General features: G+C 38.0%; 1 protein-coding gene across 5 annotated transcripts in view; it reads left to right on the forward strand.

Moving 5' to 3' along the window:
• xpo1b (exportin 1 (CRM1 homolog, yeast) b) overlaps positions 1–12785 on the forward strand; it is a 17247-nt gene extending 4462 nt beyond the window's left edge. For 4 of the 5 annotated variants that reach the window (XM_048191215.1, XM_048191219.1, XM_048191216.1 and 1 more), the window contains 23 exons: positions 388–489; positions 2841–2913; positions 3767–3828; positions 3909–3953; positions 4083–4264; positions 4378–4426; positions 4769–4888; positions 5268–5396; positions 5492–5650; positions 5733–5930; positions 6019–6157; positions 6253–6434; positions 6518–6674; positions 7359–7522; positions 7645–7779; positions 7861–8044; positions 8516–8622; positions 9252–9446; positions 9565–9733; positions 9835–9969; positions 10193–10352; positions 10855–10951; positions 11279–12785. In XM_048191215.1, coding sequence (XP_048047172.1) covers positions 388–489; positions 2841–2913; positions 3767–3828; positions 3909–3953; positions 4083–4264; positions 4378–4426; positions 4769–4888; positions 5268–5396; positions 5492–5650; positions 5733–5930; positions 6019–6157; positions 6253–6434; positions 6518–6674; positions 7359–7522; positions 7645–7779; positions 7861–8044; positions 8516–8622; positions 9252–9446; positions 9565–9733; positions 9835–9969; positions 10193–10352; positions 10855–10951; positions 11279–11425 — 3090 coding nt within the window. In that variant the 3' untranslated portion in view covers positions 11426–12785. Of the gene's footprint in view, positions 1–387; positions 490–1226; positions 1294–1494; positions 1562–2840; positions 2914–3766; positions 3829–3908; positions 3954–4082; positions 4265–4377; positions 4427–4768; positions 4889–5267; positions 5397–5491; positions 5651–5732; positions 5931–6018; positions 6158–6252; positions 6435–6517; positions 6675–7358; positions 7523–7644; positions 7780–7860; positions 8045–8515; positions 8623–9251; positions 9447–9564; positions 9734–9834; positions 9970–10192; positions 10353–10854; positions 10952–11278 lie in introns of those variants that run through there. The other variant, XM_048191218.1, reaches the window with a different exon arrangement.
• Positions 12786–15023: the final 2238 nt, after the last annotated feature.

Below are 15023 nucleotides of genomic sequence, written 5' to 3' on the forward strand. Positions count from 1 at the left end.
GTCACCATTTAACTGTATGAAATGTAAGATGACCTACGTAGGTCTAGGGCAGGGCGGGTGCGTTAATTGCCTTGAATCATTTTAATCATGTTATTTTTAGATAAATAAATAATTAAATTAACATGTTAAATCGACAGCCCTAATTGCAAAAAATATTTCACAATATTATTAGTTTTACTGCATCAAATAAATGTTGCTTTGTGAACATAAGCCTTTGTTAAAAAAAAAAAAAAAAATCTCGCCGGTAATCTTGGTAGTGTTTATTTATTAGTTTATGTATATATGTGTGTATAAATACATGTTAGTGTATGCACTGATATCATTAATGATTGGCCACGGTTTTGTTGTTTTATAGTTTAATTTAAGACAAATGTTTCTCTATTTCAGCAAAGAATGGCCCAGGAGGTGCTGACTCATTTGAAGGAGCACCCAGATGCGTGGACACGAGTTGACACCATTCTAGAGTTCTCTCAGAATATGAACACCAAAGTAAGCCAAGTCCCAACTTACTCTGGTGGAGGGTCATGGTTTCTATACTTTGAGGAAGATCTGATCTCTTATCACACATTATACAGGAACACAATTTGGCTTTATTTTCCTTCAAACCTGAAAGATTGCCTTGTATTTGCAAGTACCCATTTCTTAAGTGTATTGGGGTTGCTTAGCATTATGTCAGAAACAGATTCCTCTGTACACATGTGAGATCACATTTTCCTACACCTCTCCTCACAGTCCTGTCTTGGTCAAGCAAAGTCAGAGTTAAAGTTGGTGTGTGAGGATCCTCTGTTGACAGTGAAATACCTCAGTACCTTGGTCTGAACAGCAGCCAGAGGTGTAATGACTGACTGTTTGAGGTCAGGATATATAAAGCACCTGATCCATATGATCCAAGTTCTGAGCCATGGATTTTATTTTAATATTGATGAGGAAAGCAGAGGATCCATGTAGTGTAGAATTTCTGGAATCCTCCAACAGAATTTCTGCACTGCTAGACTACACACGTCCAGAGTTCATAACATTTGTTCACTTTGTAGTGCGTAGACTGAAGTAAATTATTTAGTAATTTGGGAATAGTGTAGTATTTGGGATAAATTGTCTTCCTAAGTGTGTTAATAGACTTCCTCAAAGTACTGCTGACCCAGTTTGCCGTCTGCTTGCCTTTTAAGATTGCTCTTAACACTCTGGTCATTACTAATGTTTCAGTTGATTTATCAACAGTATCTGTAATATCAAAATGATAATGGCCCAAAAGTGAGGGCTCTAGAAGAACAGACAGGAAAAAATGCAGAGCAGGTAAATTCTTTGAATTTGTCTAAATTCATCAAGCAAAATACAGAAAGAGCGCATTTTAAAGTGCTTTTTGAACATTTGGCTTTTTACTTAATTTATTTACAGCCTTTTTGTAGGTGAAAAAGCAAACAAAAGACAATTAATTGAAGTTGTTCATATTTGATATTAATCACAATGTTCCATTATGTTGATTGCTTGTAATAGGACGAAAAGGGGTGTGTCTTCCTGTGCACCTTGACACAGCTAGGCTTTGGCGGCAGGCCTCCACAAGGTCTACCTTTTCATTCCCTTACTCTCAATTCTGCTGTGCCTCCATTCACACTGCACATGCCTCATATGGAGCTGAGAGACGGCAGGGAGATAGGCAGGCAGTTTACCCCATTTTGTTTTTACCCCAGTCATGGATGGTAACAGTTATTTCCACTGTAGGGATCATCAGTGTCTCTGTGTGCTGTGGTTCCCCTTTTCTCCTCAAGCATTTCTCCTTTACTCTAGCCTACCCTATTTTTATTTATTTTTTCTTCTGCCCTTGATCATGCACCAAGAAATATTGCAACATCACATGTAAACAATAAAGACTTTGCGTGGTGTAGCAATGTTTTTCAGTCTTTCCTTTTTTATTTATTTATATATTTTTAAATCTCTGAAAAATTAAAGGTGAAAAGATCCTGGTGTTTTTAGAAAGTTAAATTAATCTGCTTCTCCAGGCCTCACCTTTAATATCCTCACACAGTGTGTGATCTGTTTTCCCTGTTTTGCTTTAACACATTACACTTTGTGTCATGTTTTTCCTCTTTCCTCATTAATCCCTACAGTCGAAATGCTGATGATCCAAATAACACTAGTGATCATGACAAGGACACTAATGCACCATGAATACCCTCTTAAAAGCAGCATGGTGGCAGTCTTAAGGCAGTCAATAGACCCAAACCTGTGGCTCGTCTTGCTGTTCCTGAGACCCACACCAGTTATTGGTGGAAACATTAGTGTCTCTTTAAGACAGAAAGGGGTTTGGTCTTTAGTTCACTAATGGGAAAACATATCTATGATGATTAAAGCCTCATGAGTGGCCATTGACTCTTAAAAGAATCCTTCGGTTCTTTTTGTTTTCGGACACAGTTGTTGCGTCGTTCCCCCAAGCTGTTTGCTTTGTTGTGGCCGAGCACAGAATCAAACCATTAGCTTTTTGCCATTAACGTCTCCTTTCTTGTCTTTCACATTCTGGTGTGACATGGCCAGAAACAGCAAAACTTCTACAGAATCTCATACAAACATTGTATAGTTTTTATAGGGGATTATGGATTTTTTTTATGGGGGGGTGGGGGGTCTCTTTTTGAGTTTGTAATAAAATTCTCACTGAAGTCAAATCTGCATGATATTTTTTTCAATCTGAATCCATTTGAAATAAACCAAAGAATGTGTGAAAATACATTAGGCAGTCAAAGTTAAGAGCAATTTTTTTGTTTTCCTTGTTTAACGGTACAGCTCTGGCAGATTGGCTGGTTAAAGCTTGCATCCTTAACTCTTGATTTGTTCTCTTGGCATTACAGTACTATGCTCTGCAGATTCTGGAAACAGTTATTAAAACAAGATGGAAGATTCTGCCCAGAAACCAGTGTGAAGGTAAGACTGACTCACAAGAATTCCCCTTGCCATTTTGAGATAAAAAAGTAATTCATAGCTCAGTCTAAATCAATTCTTAAGTCATAAGCAGCTCAAAGGCTAGATTTGGACAAGCAGTGAAGTGTTCATTGAAATGTAGACGTAAGCATTTCACTCTGACAGACTTGACTCTACAAAACATTTTTAGCAGGCCAACACGTTCATTGGAATCAAGTGAGTGATTGCCAAGTTGAGCTGAATTCCCCTTTTAAAAATGCATGGAAGGTCGTCTGCTCAGCTTAGTGTTCATCTGTTTCCAAAAAGACCAGAATCTGCTCTGTAAAAGATCACGTGAAATGAAAAACAAGACCTAAGCACCTTATGATTGATAAATAAATCACTTAGATACTTTCTATGCCGTTCAGCTTAACCAACACTGTCTCAACAACAACCAAAAACCTGCATCCAGCCAAATGAAGACATAAAAATAAAATAAAAACATTTTACACAAAGTTGTTTAGTTAGAAGAATGATTCATGATTCAAAATCATGTAAATGTTATGATTAAACAGCAGTTTTATAATTTAATTAAATTCAGGTTAAAATATTTCTTATTACTATTAAAATCAAAGTAAATTTAAGTAGTATTTGATTTAGATTTTTAGATTTTAATTTCAAGTAGCTTTTTTGTTTTTTGTTTCTTCAAATGTGAAAAAGGCAGCAAATCTTTAATATGCTTCTGCAGATCTGCAGATGAACATACAGTAACAAGTCCTCTGAGACAAGCTGCTTCCATCCGAATAGAGAGCTCATGGGGTATTTGTGCTGTCTTACTGTATTCATTGATGTTCTTCACTGTTCTGCTTTATTTCAGGCATTAAAAAGTATGTTGTGGGCCTCATTATCAAGACTTCATCAGATGCAGCCAATGTTGAGGTCAGTAAACGTCCACTTATCTTGTTTACCATTTTCCTGTGGTTGCTCTCTGTTTTATGCTATGCTTTGCCTCCTTTCAGAAAGAAAAGGTGTACATTGGAAAACTCAACATGATATTAGTACAGGTGAGGTTTGTTTGACTGCAGATGGATTCATAGCCATTCATAACATGATGATGTGGGTGTATACATTTGATGACTGCAGTGAAAATGTCTGCTACCCTTCTTCATGTTACTTGATGTGTTTGTGTCTAGATCCTGAAGCAGGAGTGGCCAAAACACTGGCCCACATTTATCAGTGACATTGTTGGAGCAAGCCGCACCAGTGAGAGCCTTTGCCAGAACAACATGATCATTCTGAAACTTCTCAGTGAAGAGGTGTTTGACTTCTCCAGTGGCCAGATGACTCAAGTGAAAGCCAAACACCTGAAAGACAGGTGAGACCACATTAAAAGAGAATACTGTCATATTTTATGGTTGATTGTTAAATGAGCTCATATTCACATTACTTGATCTTGTTAATCTGTATTGTTTTGTGATCCATCTGCAGCATGTGCAACGAGTTCTCTCAGATATTCCAGTTGTGCCAGTTTGTGATGGTACGTATTTTTTTCATATGGTTTCTCTCTCATATAAAAAAACAAACAAAACATATGCGTTCCAAATGTTGTGAAGGTATATGCAGATTTACTCTTAATCATTAACCTTTTACAGCTTTTCTAGTTTATTATTATGATTAACTTCAAATGCACACCCATTTTTGTAGTGTTTTAAGTTTGCGATGGAACAACATAATTTGGAAAAATCTTAATTTTAATGTCACAATAAAATATTAAAATTGAACCGTAAGTTTGATTTGCATGTGCATCAAAAGCATGGTAATGACTGAGTTTTTATTGGCATAAAGTTTTTTTGTTTTCTTTTTTTCATACAATTTTTAGGAAAATTCCCAGAATGCTCCACTTGTGCATGCTACCTTAGAGACTCTGCTGAGGTTTCTCAACTGGATTCCCTTGGGCTATATCTTTGAAACTAAACTCATCAGTACTCTGGTGTACAAGGTAACATATCTGGAGATTTTCTTACTCTTACAGACTTTGTGAAAAACTAGGAATATAGTTGTTTGATGGATTACTTCATTATTACCTTTACCTTTTACTTATAAGTATCTCATATCAACCAACTCATTCATACTTTATATATATATATATATATATATATATATATATATATATAGTGTGTGCATCAATTGACCAATCAGAATCAAGTATTCCAGACAATAGTGTAATATATTTATAGTGTATGTATTAATTTATTGTACAATGAGTACAGTTATATAGATTCATGCAATAACTTCTACAAAGATTGTATTTCACACCTACAAAGCAGCAGTCTTTGGGGTAATTGTTGACCCCTCTCCTCTCTTGGGTTGATCTGTAGTTTTTAAACGTGCCGATGTTTCGCAATGTGACACTGAAGTGCTTGACTGAGATAGCAGGAGTCAGTGTCAGCCAGTACGAAGAACAGTTCGTCAGTCTCTTCACTCTGACCATGATGCAGCTCAAACAGGTAAGCTTCTCTCTGGTGTAAATCGAAGTACAATTCCCGTATACCAGTTGGTCTTGGGCCAGTCTGATGTTCCCTTTCTTTCTTGTGTGTTGAAGATGCTTCCACTGAACACCAACATCCGGCTGGCGTATGCAAACGGTAAAGATGACGAGCAAAACTTCATTCAGAACCTCAGCCTGTTCCTCTGCACCTTCCTCAAAGAGCACGGACAGCTGATAGAAAAGAGACTGAACCTCAGAGAGACGCTTATGGAGGTACACTTATGGAGAATCAACCTCAATCACTTTTCTGATTGGATGCCATTGTGTTAAGACGCTTTTTTGTTGCTCTGTTCAGGCTTTACATTACATGTTGCTGGTGTCAGAGGTTGAGGAGACCGAGATCTTTAAGATCTGTTTGGAGTACTGGAACCACCTTGCAGCTGAGCTGTACAGAGAGAGTCCTTTCTCAACGTCCACTTCTCCCCTACTCTCAGGGAGTCAACACTTTGATGTACCGCCCCGCAGACAACTCTACCTACCTGTGCTGTCTAAGGTTAGCTCACATACACAAAATTCAAGATAAAATTTTACCTTAGAATTTAGGTAGAAATAATAAGGGTTTTTGTGTTACTTTCCTGCAGGTGCGTTTGTTGATGGTGAGCCGAATGGCCAAGCCAGAGGAAGTGCTGGTGGTGGAGAACGATCAGGGTGAGGTGGTTCGAGAGTTCATGAAGGACACAGACTCCATCAACCTTTACAAGAACATGAGGGAAACACTTGGTGAGCGCTCTGCTCTTCTGTACTATGAGGTTTTGGCCACTAATCTGTGTTTATTGTAAGCGTCGTCATGTTTCTCTTTGCTTGTCTTTCTGCAGTTTATCTTACCCATCTGGATTATGCTGACACAGAGCGTATTATGACAGAAAAGCTTCATAATCAGGTGAACGGTACAGAGTGGTCCTGGAAGAACCTGAACACACTGTGCTGGGCTATTGGTTCCATCAGTGGAGCCATGCATGAAGAGGATGAGAAGCGGTTCCTTGTAACTGTCATAAAGGTGCAGAAATCTTAAAATGCAAAGATGCTAAGTCTTCTGATGGAAAAATCAGAACCATAACAATGTTCCCACGTCATCTACAGGACCTGCTGGGTCTATGTGAGCAGAAGAGAGGCAAGGATAACAAGGCCATCATTGCCTCCAACATCATGTACATAGTGGGCCAGTACCCACGGTTCCTACGCGCGCACTGGAAATTCCTGAAGACTGTCGTCAATAAATTGTTTGAGTTTATGCATGGTGAGTCTCAAATGCTTTGAGCCTTAGAATAGAATCAGTGATATATTTTGGTCTGATCTTTAAATAAAAGCATAGCCATAGCTGGCATGGCGTTTAAAAAAAGAGGAAAAAAATAAATAAAAGCAGATTTGATGTCACGTTTGATAACATTCACAGCAGGTGCTGCATTTATGGAGCAGCTTGGTAATAATATATAAAGTTGAGCTTCTAATTTTAGCTTGATTTAAAAAAACATGATTACATCAGTTCTTTTACCTTCCATAACTTCAAATCAAGACATGATCAAGTCGTCTTCACTAAGTGTAGACTGGGTCACTCAAGACTTACCCATGGGATTTTATTAATAGGTGAAGTTCCTCCTTTATGTCTCTCATGTCAAGTTCCTTTGTCTATTAAGCATATTCTGTTGGATTGTAATTTTTATGATGCTGCTAGAAAACCCTTTATTCAGAAACATGCTTGCATGGAATATTTCAAAATGTATTACCTGAATGTATTTTAGATTTTTTTTTTTTTATCTTATGTTAAGTTGAAATGTTTTATATAATAACTTAAATTTAATGGATGATATTGACCTTTGTGTTTGCCATGTAAATAACCATGATGCTAACATGGCATAAAAACTTGGTAAACAATCAAACATCACTTCTTTTACACTGATATTTTACTATTTATTGTTCTCAGAAACCCATGATGGAGTGCAGGACATGGCGTGTGACACGTTCATTAAGATAGCTCAGAAGTGCAGGAGGCATTTTGTGCAGGTGCAGGTGGGAGAGGTGATGCCCTTCATTGATGAGATCCTCAACAACATCAACACCATCATCTGTGACCTGCAGCCCCAGCAGGTATCAAATAACCCCATCTGTATCGGTTAGCCTGCTCTGTGTGTAACTGACACATTATGCTTTAGAAATAAACAACATTTGAGAAGTTCTTGCAGCTCAGCTGGACTTGTTATTGTTCGCAGGTCCATACGTTTTATGAAGCTGTCGGCTATATGATTGGAGCACAGACCGACCAGGCTGTACAGGAACACCTGATAGAGAAGTACATGTTGTTGCCCAACCAGGTGTGGGACAGCATTATTCAGCAGGCAACCAAGGTGTGATTTCTTTTTCAAACATTGAATTTTGTTCAATTAATCATTTTTAAGACTTAAATGGATGCTGTTATCCTGCTGTAGAATGTGGACATCTTGAAAGACCCGGAGACAGTGAAGCAGTTGGGCAGCATCCTGAAGACCAACGTCAGAGCTTGTAAAGCCGTGGGACACCCTTTTGTTATTCAGCTGGGTCGCATCTACCTGGACATGCTCAACGTATACAAGTGCCTCAGTGAAAACATCTCTGCTGCCATCCAGACCAACGGTGTGTTTTTCTTTATACAATCAAGTCTCTCTGTACTTTTCAGGTTTTATTATCGCATGTGTTTGAGACGGAGTAAATTTAACTCTAGAGTTACCATATGCATGTGTATATGCATCTCTGTTGGTTGTCTCAGGGAGACAGATCCACAGTCTGATCAGTCAGTCAGTCTGATTACACAAACTCGTTCAGCTGGAAGACAAAAGGCTGCCGCAGAGCTTAGCGTCATGTATGTGTGTGTGAAAACAGCAGTACATTACAGGGCTGTCTGAGCAGCTATATATAGCACTGTAGCTAGGACAGAATGAGTAAAGTTTAACTAAATAGTTGCCTAAAGAAATATTCTTACTAACGAGAAAGTCTGACTTTCTCTGAATATGATAATGTATGGCATAAACATTATATAATAGACTGTACTCAAGAAGCACAAGTGCTTTGTTAATGTCTGTTCATTTGATTTGTGCTTTTTTATAGGTGAGATGGTGACAAAGCAGCCTCTCATCAGGAGCATGCGCACGGTGAAGAGAGAGACTCTGAAGCTGATCTCAGGCTGGGTCAGCCGCTCCAATGACCCACAGATGGTGAGACAAATCACAGCTTTTAGGCAATGGGTCTGTACTGAAAGTACAGTCAAGCTGTTAAATGTGTAGTTGACGTACTGAATCTTAAACTGTATTCTCATAGTTTAATTCTTACTATTTATACATTTTTAAAATAATCAAAAAATATGAACGTAGCATATTTTTCCTGCAATGTGACATACAAATCAAACTTCATAATTTTAAAACACATTTTATTTATTTATCTATAAACAAAATATAAAGATTATGCATACAGCACATTTTTTTTACTTTTAAAACTGGCACTGCACTTAAAGTTAACTATTGATGGCAAGAAAAATGTATTCGAAATTGTGAGAGGATTTAAGATATGAACTTTTCCTTATTCATTTATCTAATTTTTAAGCTAAAATCTTGATTTCAGAGACATAATTCATCATAAGATGTTATTCATTCAGCTCAAGGCTTTTGGGTCTCGTATGTTTGTTTGTTAGATCCAGTATTTCTGTCTCTGCAGATAATTCTGTTATACCTGCTTCAGGTCTGTCAGTCTGGACATGTTCAGATTAGCGCTGTCCTTACGCAACACACACTTATCCGCTCATCCTTTAAGCCTCTCTGCGCATGTGTGTTTATTGTTCGTACTCTAGGTGGGGGAGAACTTTGTCCCTCCCCTGTTGGATGCTGTGCTCATTGATTACCAGCGCAATGTCCCAGCAGCAAGAGAACCGGAAGTGCTTAGTACCATGGCAACAATCGTAAACAAACTGGGTGGACACATTACTGGAGAGATCCCACAGATATTTGATGCAGTGTTTGAGTGCACATTAAACATGATCAACAAAGTAAGTTGCCCTTATTTATCTATCAACATTCTATGATAAATATTTAATATTCCATTGTCATTTATGATTAAAACCAGACTGCATTTGTTTACTTGTGTTTCTATTTATTTTTGTTTAGGATTTTGAAGAATACCCAGAACACCGGACGCATTTCTTCTACCTGCTGCAGGCGGTGAACTCTCACTGTTTCCCAGCATTCCTGGCCATCCCACCAGCCCAGTTTAAGCTTGTGCTCGACTCCATTATATGGGCTTTTAAACACACTATGAGAAACGTGGCAGACACTGGTGAGAACACAGATGCACTCATCACAGCCAGATGTCAGATTTACCCTAATCATTTATCGTAACATGCATACAACAACTGTAAAATGAAAAATGTCATGTAGGCCTTCAGATTCTCTACACGCTGCTGCAGAACGTGGCCCAAGAGGAGGCGGCAGCTCAGAGCTTCTATCAGACATACTTCTGTGACATCCTACAACACATCTTCTCTGTTGTCACGGATACATCACATACAGCCGGTTAGTTCTGGTCACCTCTGTCTCTCTGTTTTATTTGTATTTATTTATTTTGATGAATACTGTGTAACCATCTAGTAATCATGAGTGTTGAGGTTTTTCTGGATATAAATGATTAAAATAGTGCAGGAATAATCAATTTAATGATTTAACATTTCATTTAAATTTCTAAAATTATTATTTTATAATTTAAGTTTTAATATGAATAAATATATTTTTCATGCAGGTTTGACCATGCACGCTTCTATTCTGGCGTACATGTTTAACCTTGTTGAGGAAGGAAAAATTAGTGCAACTCTGAACCCCACAAACCCAGTAAACAACCAAGTATTCATCCAGGAGTATGTGGCCAACTTGCTCAAATCAGCTTTCCCCCACTTACAAGAGTGAGTATCCTACAAACTAATGCTTCACAAGAACTTACACACTCCAAAAACTGCATCTGGAGATGCATGCATGAAATGTCACTTTTACAATTACAGTAGCTTTATATCTTTAATGTCACTTGGTTTGATATATAGTGTGTTGTAATGTAAATGTATTGGAAAGTGCAATGTTCCGAAACAGTTGGGGCCCGTTGTATGTTCTTGGCATTTGTTGTCTTAACCTGCATGTTCTTTAATAAGTCCATGTGTTAAGTACTTAAGTATCAAGTGCCCCTAAATAAACTAATTGCAGTTTTGTCGTGAATATTACACATGGTTGAATGTTACACAATGTATCTCTCAGGTATAAGCTCGTTCCCTCTCAGTAGACATCTTGCTCTGAGATTAATTAATCGTTTTTCTGTCCAGCAGCAACAGGGTTTTGGAACTGCTTAGGACTATGTTTATGTCTAATATTATTAGTATTTCCTGTCTGACTGTATGTTTTTCTTTTTCTTTGTAGTGCCCAGGTGAAAGTATTTGTGACTGGCCTGTTCAGTTTAAACCAAGACATCCCAGCATTTAAAGAACACTTGAGGGATTTCCTTGTACAGATCAAGGTGAGCTGCAAGCTATCCTACTGAGAATCATAACAATGGTTACAGACATAACAATATCCTGCAATTGTAATATGCAAATAAGTCTGTTTTGATATCAGTAGTAATAGTGGTTATATAGATGAGAGTTCATATATCGAGGAAATGGATATGGTGTATGAGAAAGCGTGCTGTCCCTTTTGACCTTTAAGGGCTCGTGAAGTATGGTGTAACTATATGGGTCATCTGGAGTGCACAGGGACAGAGGGTGTGTGTGAGATGGAGGCAGAGACAACAGCGTTCTAGCAGAGCAGTTGCAAAATGCTCACACGTTTCTCTGTGTACCTGCAGGAATTCGCAGGCGAGGACACCTCTGACCTGTTTCTGGAGGAGAGGGAGGCTTCGCTGCGCCAGGCCCAGGAGGAGAAACACAAGCTGCAGATGTCTGTGCCTGGCATCCTCAATCCTCACGAAATACCCGAGGAGATGTGCGACTGAGTCCGCATGCGAACACACAGCACACACACACTTCGCTGACTCCTAAACAAACTAAACACACAACTAAAGCGGTGTTGTGGCTGCTCTTCTGTGGGCCGTCTGTGTGTTTTCTCCTAAGTGTGTGTGTGTGAGTACTTTAGGCTCTTCCTGTGAGGAGGCGATTTCCGCACTTGGCTGTCTCTTGACCAAAACCATGCCAATATGTAAACGATACCGTCACCCAGTGGCCCTATTTGCATAGTATGCGTTTCATACAGACACTTTTATGTATTACCTTTCCATTTGTTAACTGCTTACGTTTGGTCACTGTACTCCGAACGGTGCATGAAGTGTCACATCTGTACAATTAACTCGCTTGTGCTCCCTTTTTTTTTTTTTTTGCCCCCTTCTATTTCCTTCTCTCCTTCCACACATTATGTATTTGTATTATCATTTATAAAGACCAGAGTGCAGTTTGTTGTGTTTGAAGAGAGCTGTATGTGTTCTGGCAGCGGGTAGATGGTGCCTGGTGTCAGTGTGTGGGCCAATGAGCGGCGCACCTGGTCCAGCCAATGAGAATGTCAACGAATGTCTGTGACTGGTGAGTTTGCAGAGGTGCTACACGCTCATTGGTTGGCGTTTTGTGTGTGTTGGGAAGCCAGAAGTGGTTCGGGACTAAAGTAGCTCTCAGCAGAATGTGAAGCAGATCGCCGAGTCGTACGGTCTGATAGATGCTGCTGTGGTTGTGAATGGGACTTCGAAGTGGCTCTCTCCGTTTGCTTTTTCTACATGGGAGCAGCCCTCCATATGTTCATATCAGCATCACTGTACAGCATCTTTACTACCATGGGAACACGCAGATGTTTCGTCCTGTTTTGTTGTGGGTGTGCGAGCGTGCGTGCGTGTTGTCGCTAAGCCGACATCAGGTTTTTTGTTTTCCTCAATGAGGACAGTTGCTCCTTTTGTGAGCTTTCATGAAATTGAAGTTTAAAAAAAAAGTGGTTGAAATATTTATGGGTTCTTGTAGGCTACACCTTTATAACCGCTCATGTTAACTCACTCAGAGACTGCTTTGGAGTTTTTTGACTTGTACTAATTTACATTGTTTACCATGCTGTAGTGCTGCAGGACACTACGTAGAGCAAAATAAATCTCAGTTTACATTTAATTTTGTATTTTTGCATTTTTCATTTATATCTAAGTCCTGTCCAAATAAAACAAGAGTTTTATTTAGAGAAAATGACGTAAATGCCAACATTCTCATTAGGAAGAAGAATGTACCAATCCAAATACTGATGATCAGTGGTGAATTTCCCCTTTACTATGTGTTGCATTTGTTGTGAAACTTTTTGAACTGATTAAAGTTGGAAGAATTTTATAATTCTGTCTGATTTCTCTTGGGTTTCTTCTTTTTGGGGGGGTAAATTCATATCTGGAGATCTGATGTACACTACAGGGATTGAAACCAAAAATGAAAATTGTCATTATTCACTCACTCTCGTGCACTTTCTGCAGAACACACACGCGCACACATACAAGATATTTTGACACATACGGCATTCTTCAAAATATCTTCTCTGTGTTAATTTACTATCATTTATATAAATAATAATTTTCAATTTACATTTAAGTTTAGGTTTTAATATTTTTATGTACGTTTGTCATTTGTGCTATTTTTAATTCTATATGGCTTTATTTTATTTAAGTTTTAGTCATTTTAGTACTCAACTTCATTTAGTCCACCTGTAGTCAATCATTTTATCCCTTAAAACTCATCTTTGATCACCAAAGTGACATATTTAAACATTTTTTTTCCTGTGGGGGACTTAAAATAGCCTGAATGTAACTCTACACCCTTGCTTCATTTACAATATGTGGATCTATGAATATGCTAATTAGCCCCGCCCCCACTCACTCCCAAGAGCTCAGAGATCCACTTGGTCAACTTACTGAGGTAAACTGCTGCACAGTGGTATCGCTTTTTACAACGTCGGATACATATTTAATTTTTAGTCATTTTAGTACTCAACTTCATTTAGTCCCCCTGTAGTCAATCATTTTATCACTGAAAACACATCTGTTTTTTTCTGTGGGGAAAAAAAAAAAAAAAACTTAATGCCTTAAAATAGCCTGAATGTAACTCTACACCCTTGCTTCATTTACAATATGTGGATCTATGAATATGCTAATTAGCCCCGCCCCCACTCACTCCCAAGAGCTCAGAGATCCACTCGGTCAACTTACTGAGGTAAATTGCTGCACAATGGTATCGCTTTTTACAACGTCGGATACATACCGGTAATTAATATGATTAGCCTTAATTTGCTTGACTACGTTATCAAACAGCTAATAATGTGTGTTGTTAATGTTACAAACCATGTTCCCGTCAGGCTTCTAAAAATCAGTATCCTTAGAAACGCTTTGAACAACTCAGAACGTCAATGGAGAAAGGGCATATGATTAATCATAACATCATAATATACATCATACACCCCATATTGCTAAATCTTCCCAATTTGTCATATCAACAGAAAATATTCTCTTGAGACTCCACTGCTTCAGAGAGGTCATAGTAAATGATATGCTAAAGCCCGCCGGCACGTTGACGTGATTGGTTACAAGGTAGTTTGTGACGTCACAGACACCAGCGATTTCAAACCACATTTTAGAAACTGTCTTTAGATCACTGCAGTTTTAAACAGAAAATACTCAGCAATTTACACATGGTTTGTCTTAAAGCTAGACTTATGCCGATATTCGGTAATGCGATATATCGCGATAATGAATATGCACGATATTGTTATAGTGGACATTTCAAAATACCGTAAATAATAATTTATTACCAATTATTAAAATTTTTATAATGCATTTAAGAATACTTTCCCAGTCAACCGTATAAAATGCACAACACCGCTGTATGCTGCGTCAAAGGGACACGCGCTCAGATGTAAACAAGCCCAACATGCATGAGAAGCACATGGCGGAACGAGTGAAGGAGACGCGCTGAATGAAAATGTGCGTTCACTCTCTGACAGCAGAGGGCGCTGATGGAACAGCAGAGTGCAACGGTTACCCCGGAAACCCCATAAACAAAGCAACTGCACTAGTGACGTTTTTAAAATGCTTCAAACATATATTTTAATCTGGACTACAAAATGCCCTCATGATTAGAAATGTTCTGATTATTTGTTATTGTTCAGTAAAACTTTGAGACATACGGCTTCATTAGTTAATATGTTAATTTATAATTACCAAACTGACAATGAAAAATACTTATAAAGCTTTAATTATTCTTAGTTAATGTTAATTTCTTAGTTACTGTTTAATAACATTACTAAAATCAAAAGAACTTTTTTAATGGACCTGAAATAAAACTAACAATGATCAGTTGTGTTTCTTAACTAATATTAACAAAATATAATACTTTCTGTAACAAATGTAGCTGTTGCTCAATCTTAGTTAATGCATTCAATAATGAGACCTTATTGTAAAGTGTTATCGGTTGTTCAAATTCTTTTACACTTTAATCTGTTTGAAAATTTGACTTTATATTTTTTTTTGTATTGTATTATTGTATTTAAACATTCACAACACTTTTTTTTGCAACTTATTTCAATAT

The sequence above is a fragment of the Megalobrama amblycephala genome, linkage group LG5 (assembly GCF_018812025.1).
Source record: "Megalobrama amblycephala isolate DHTTF-2021 linkage group LG5, ASM1881202v1, whole genome shotgun sequence".
NCBI lineage: Eukaryota > Metazoa > Chordata > Actinopteri > Cypriniformes > Xenocyprididae > Megalobrama > Megalobrama amblycephala.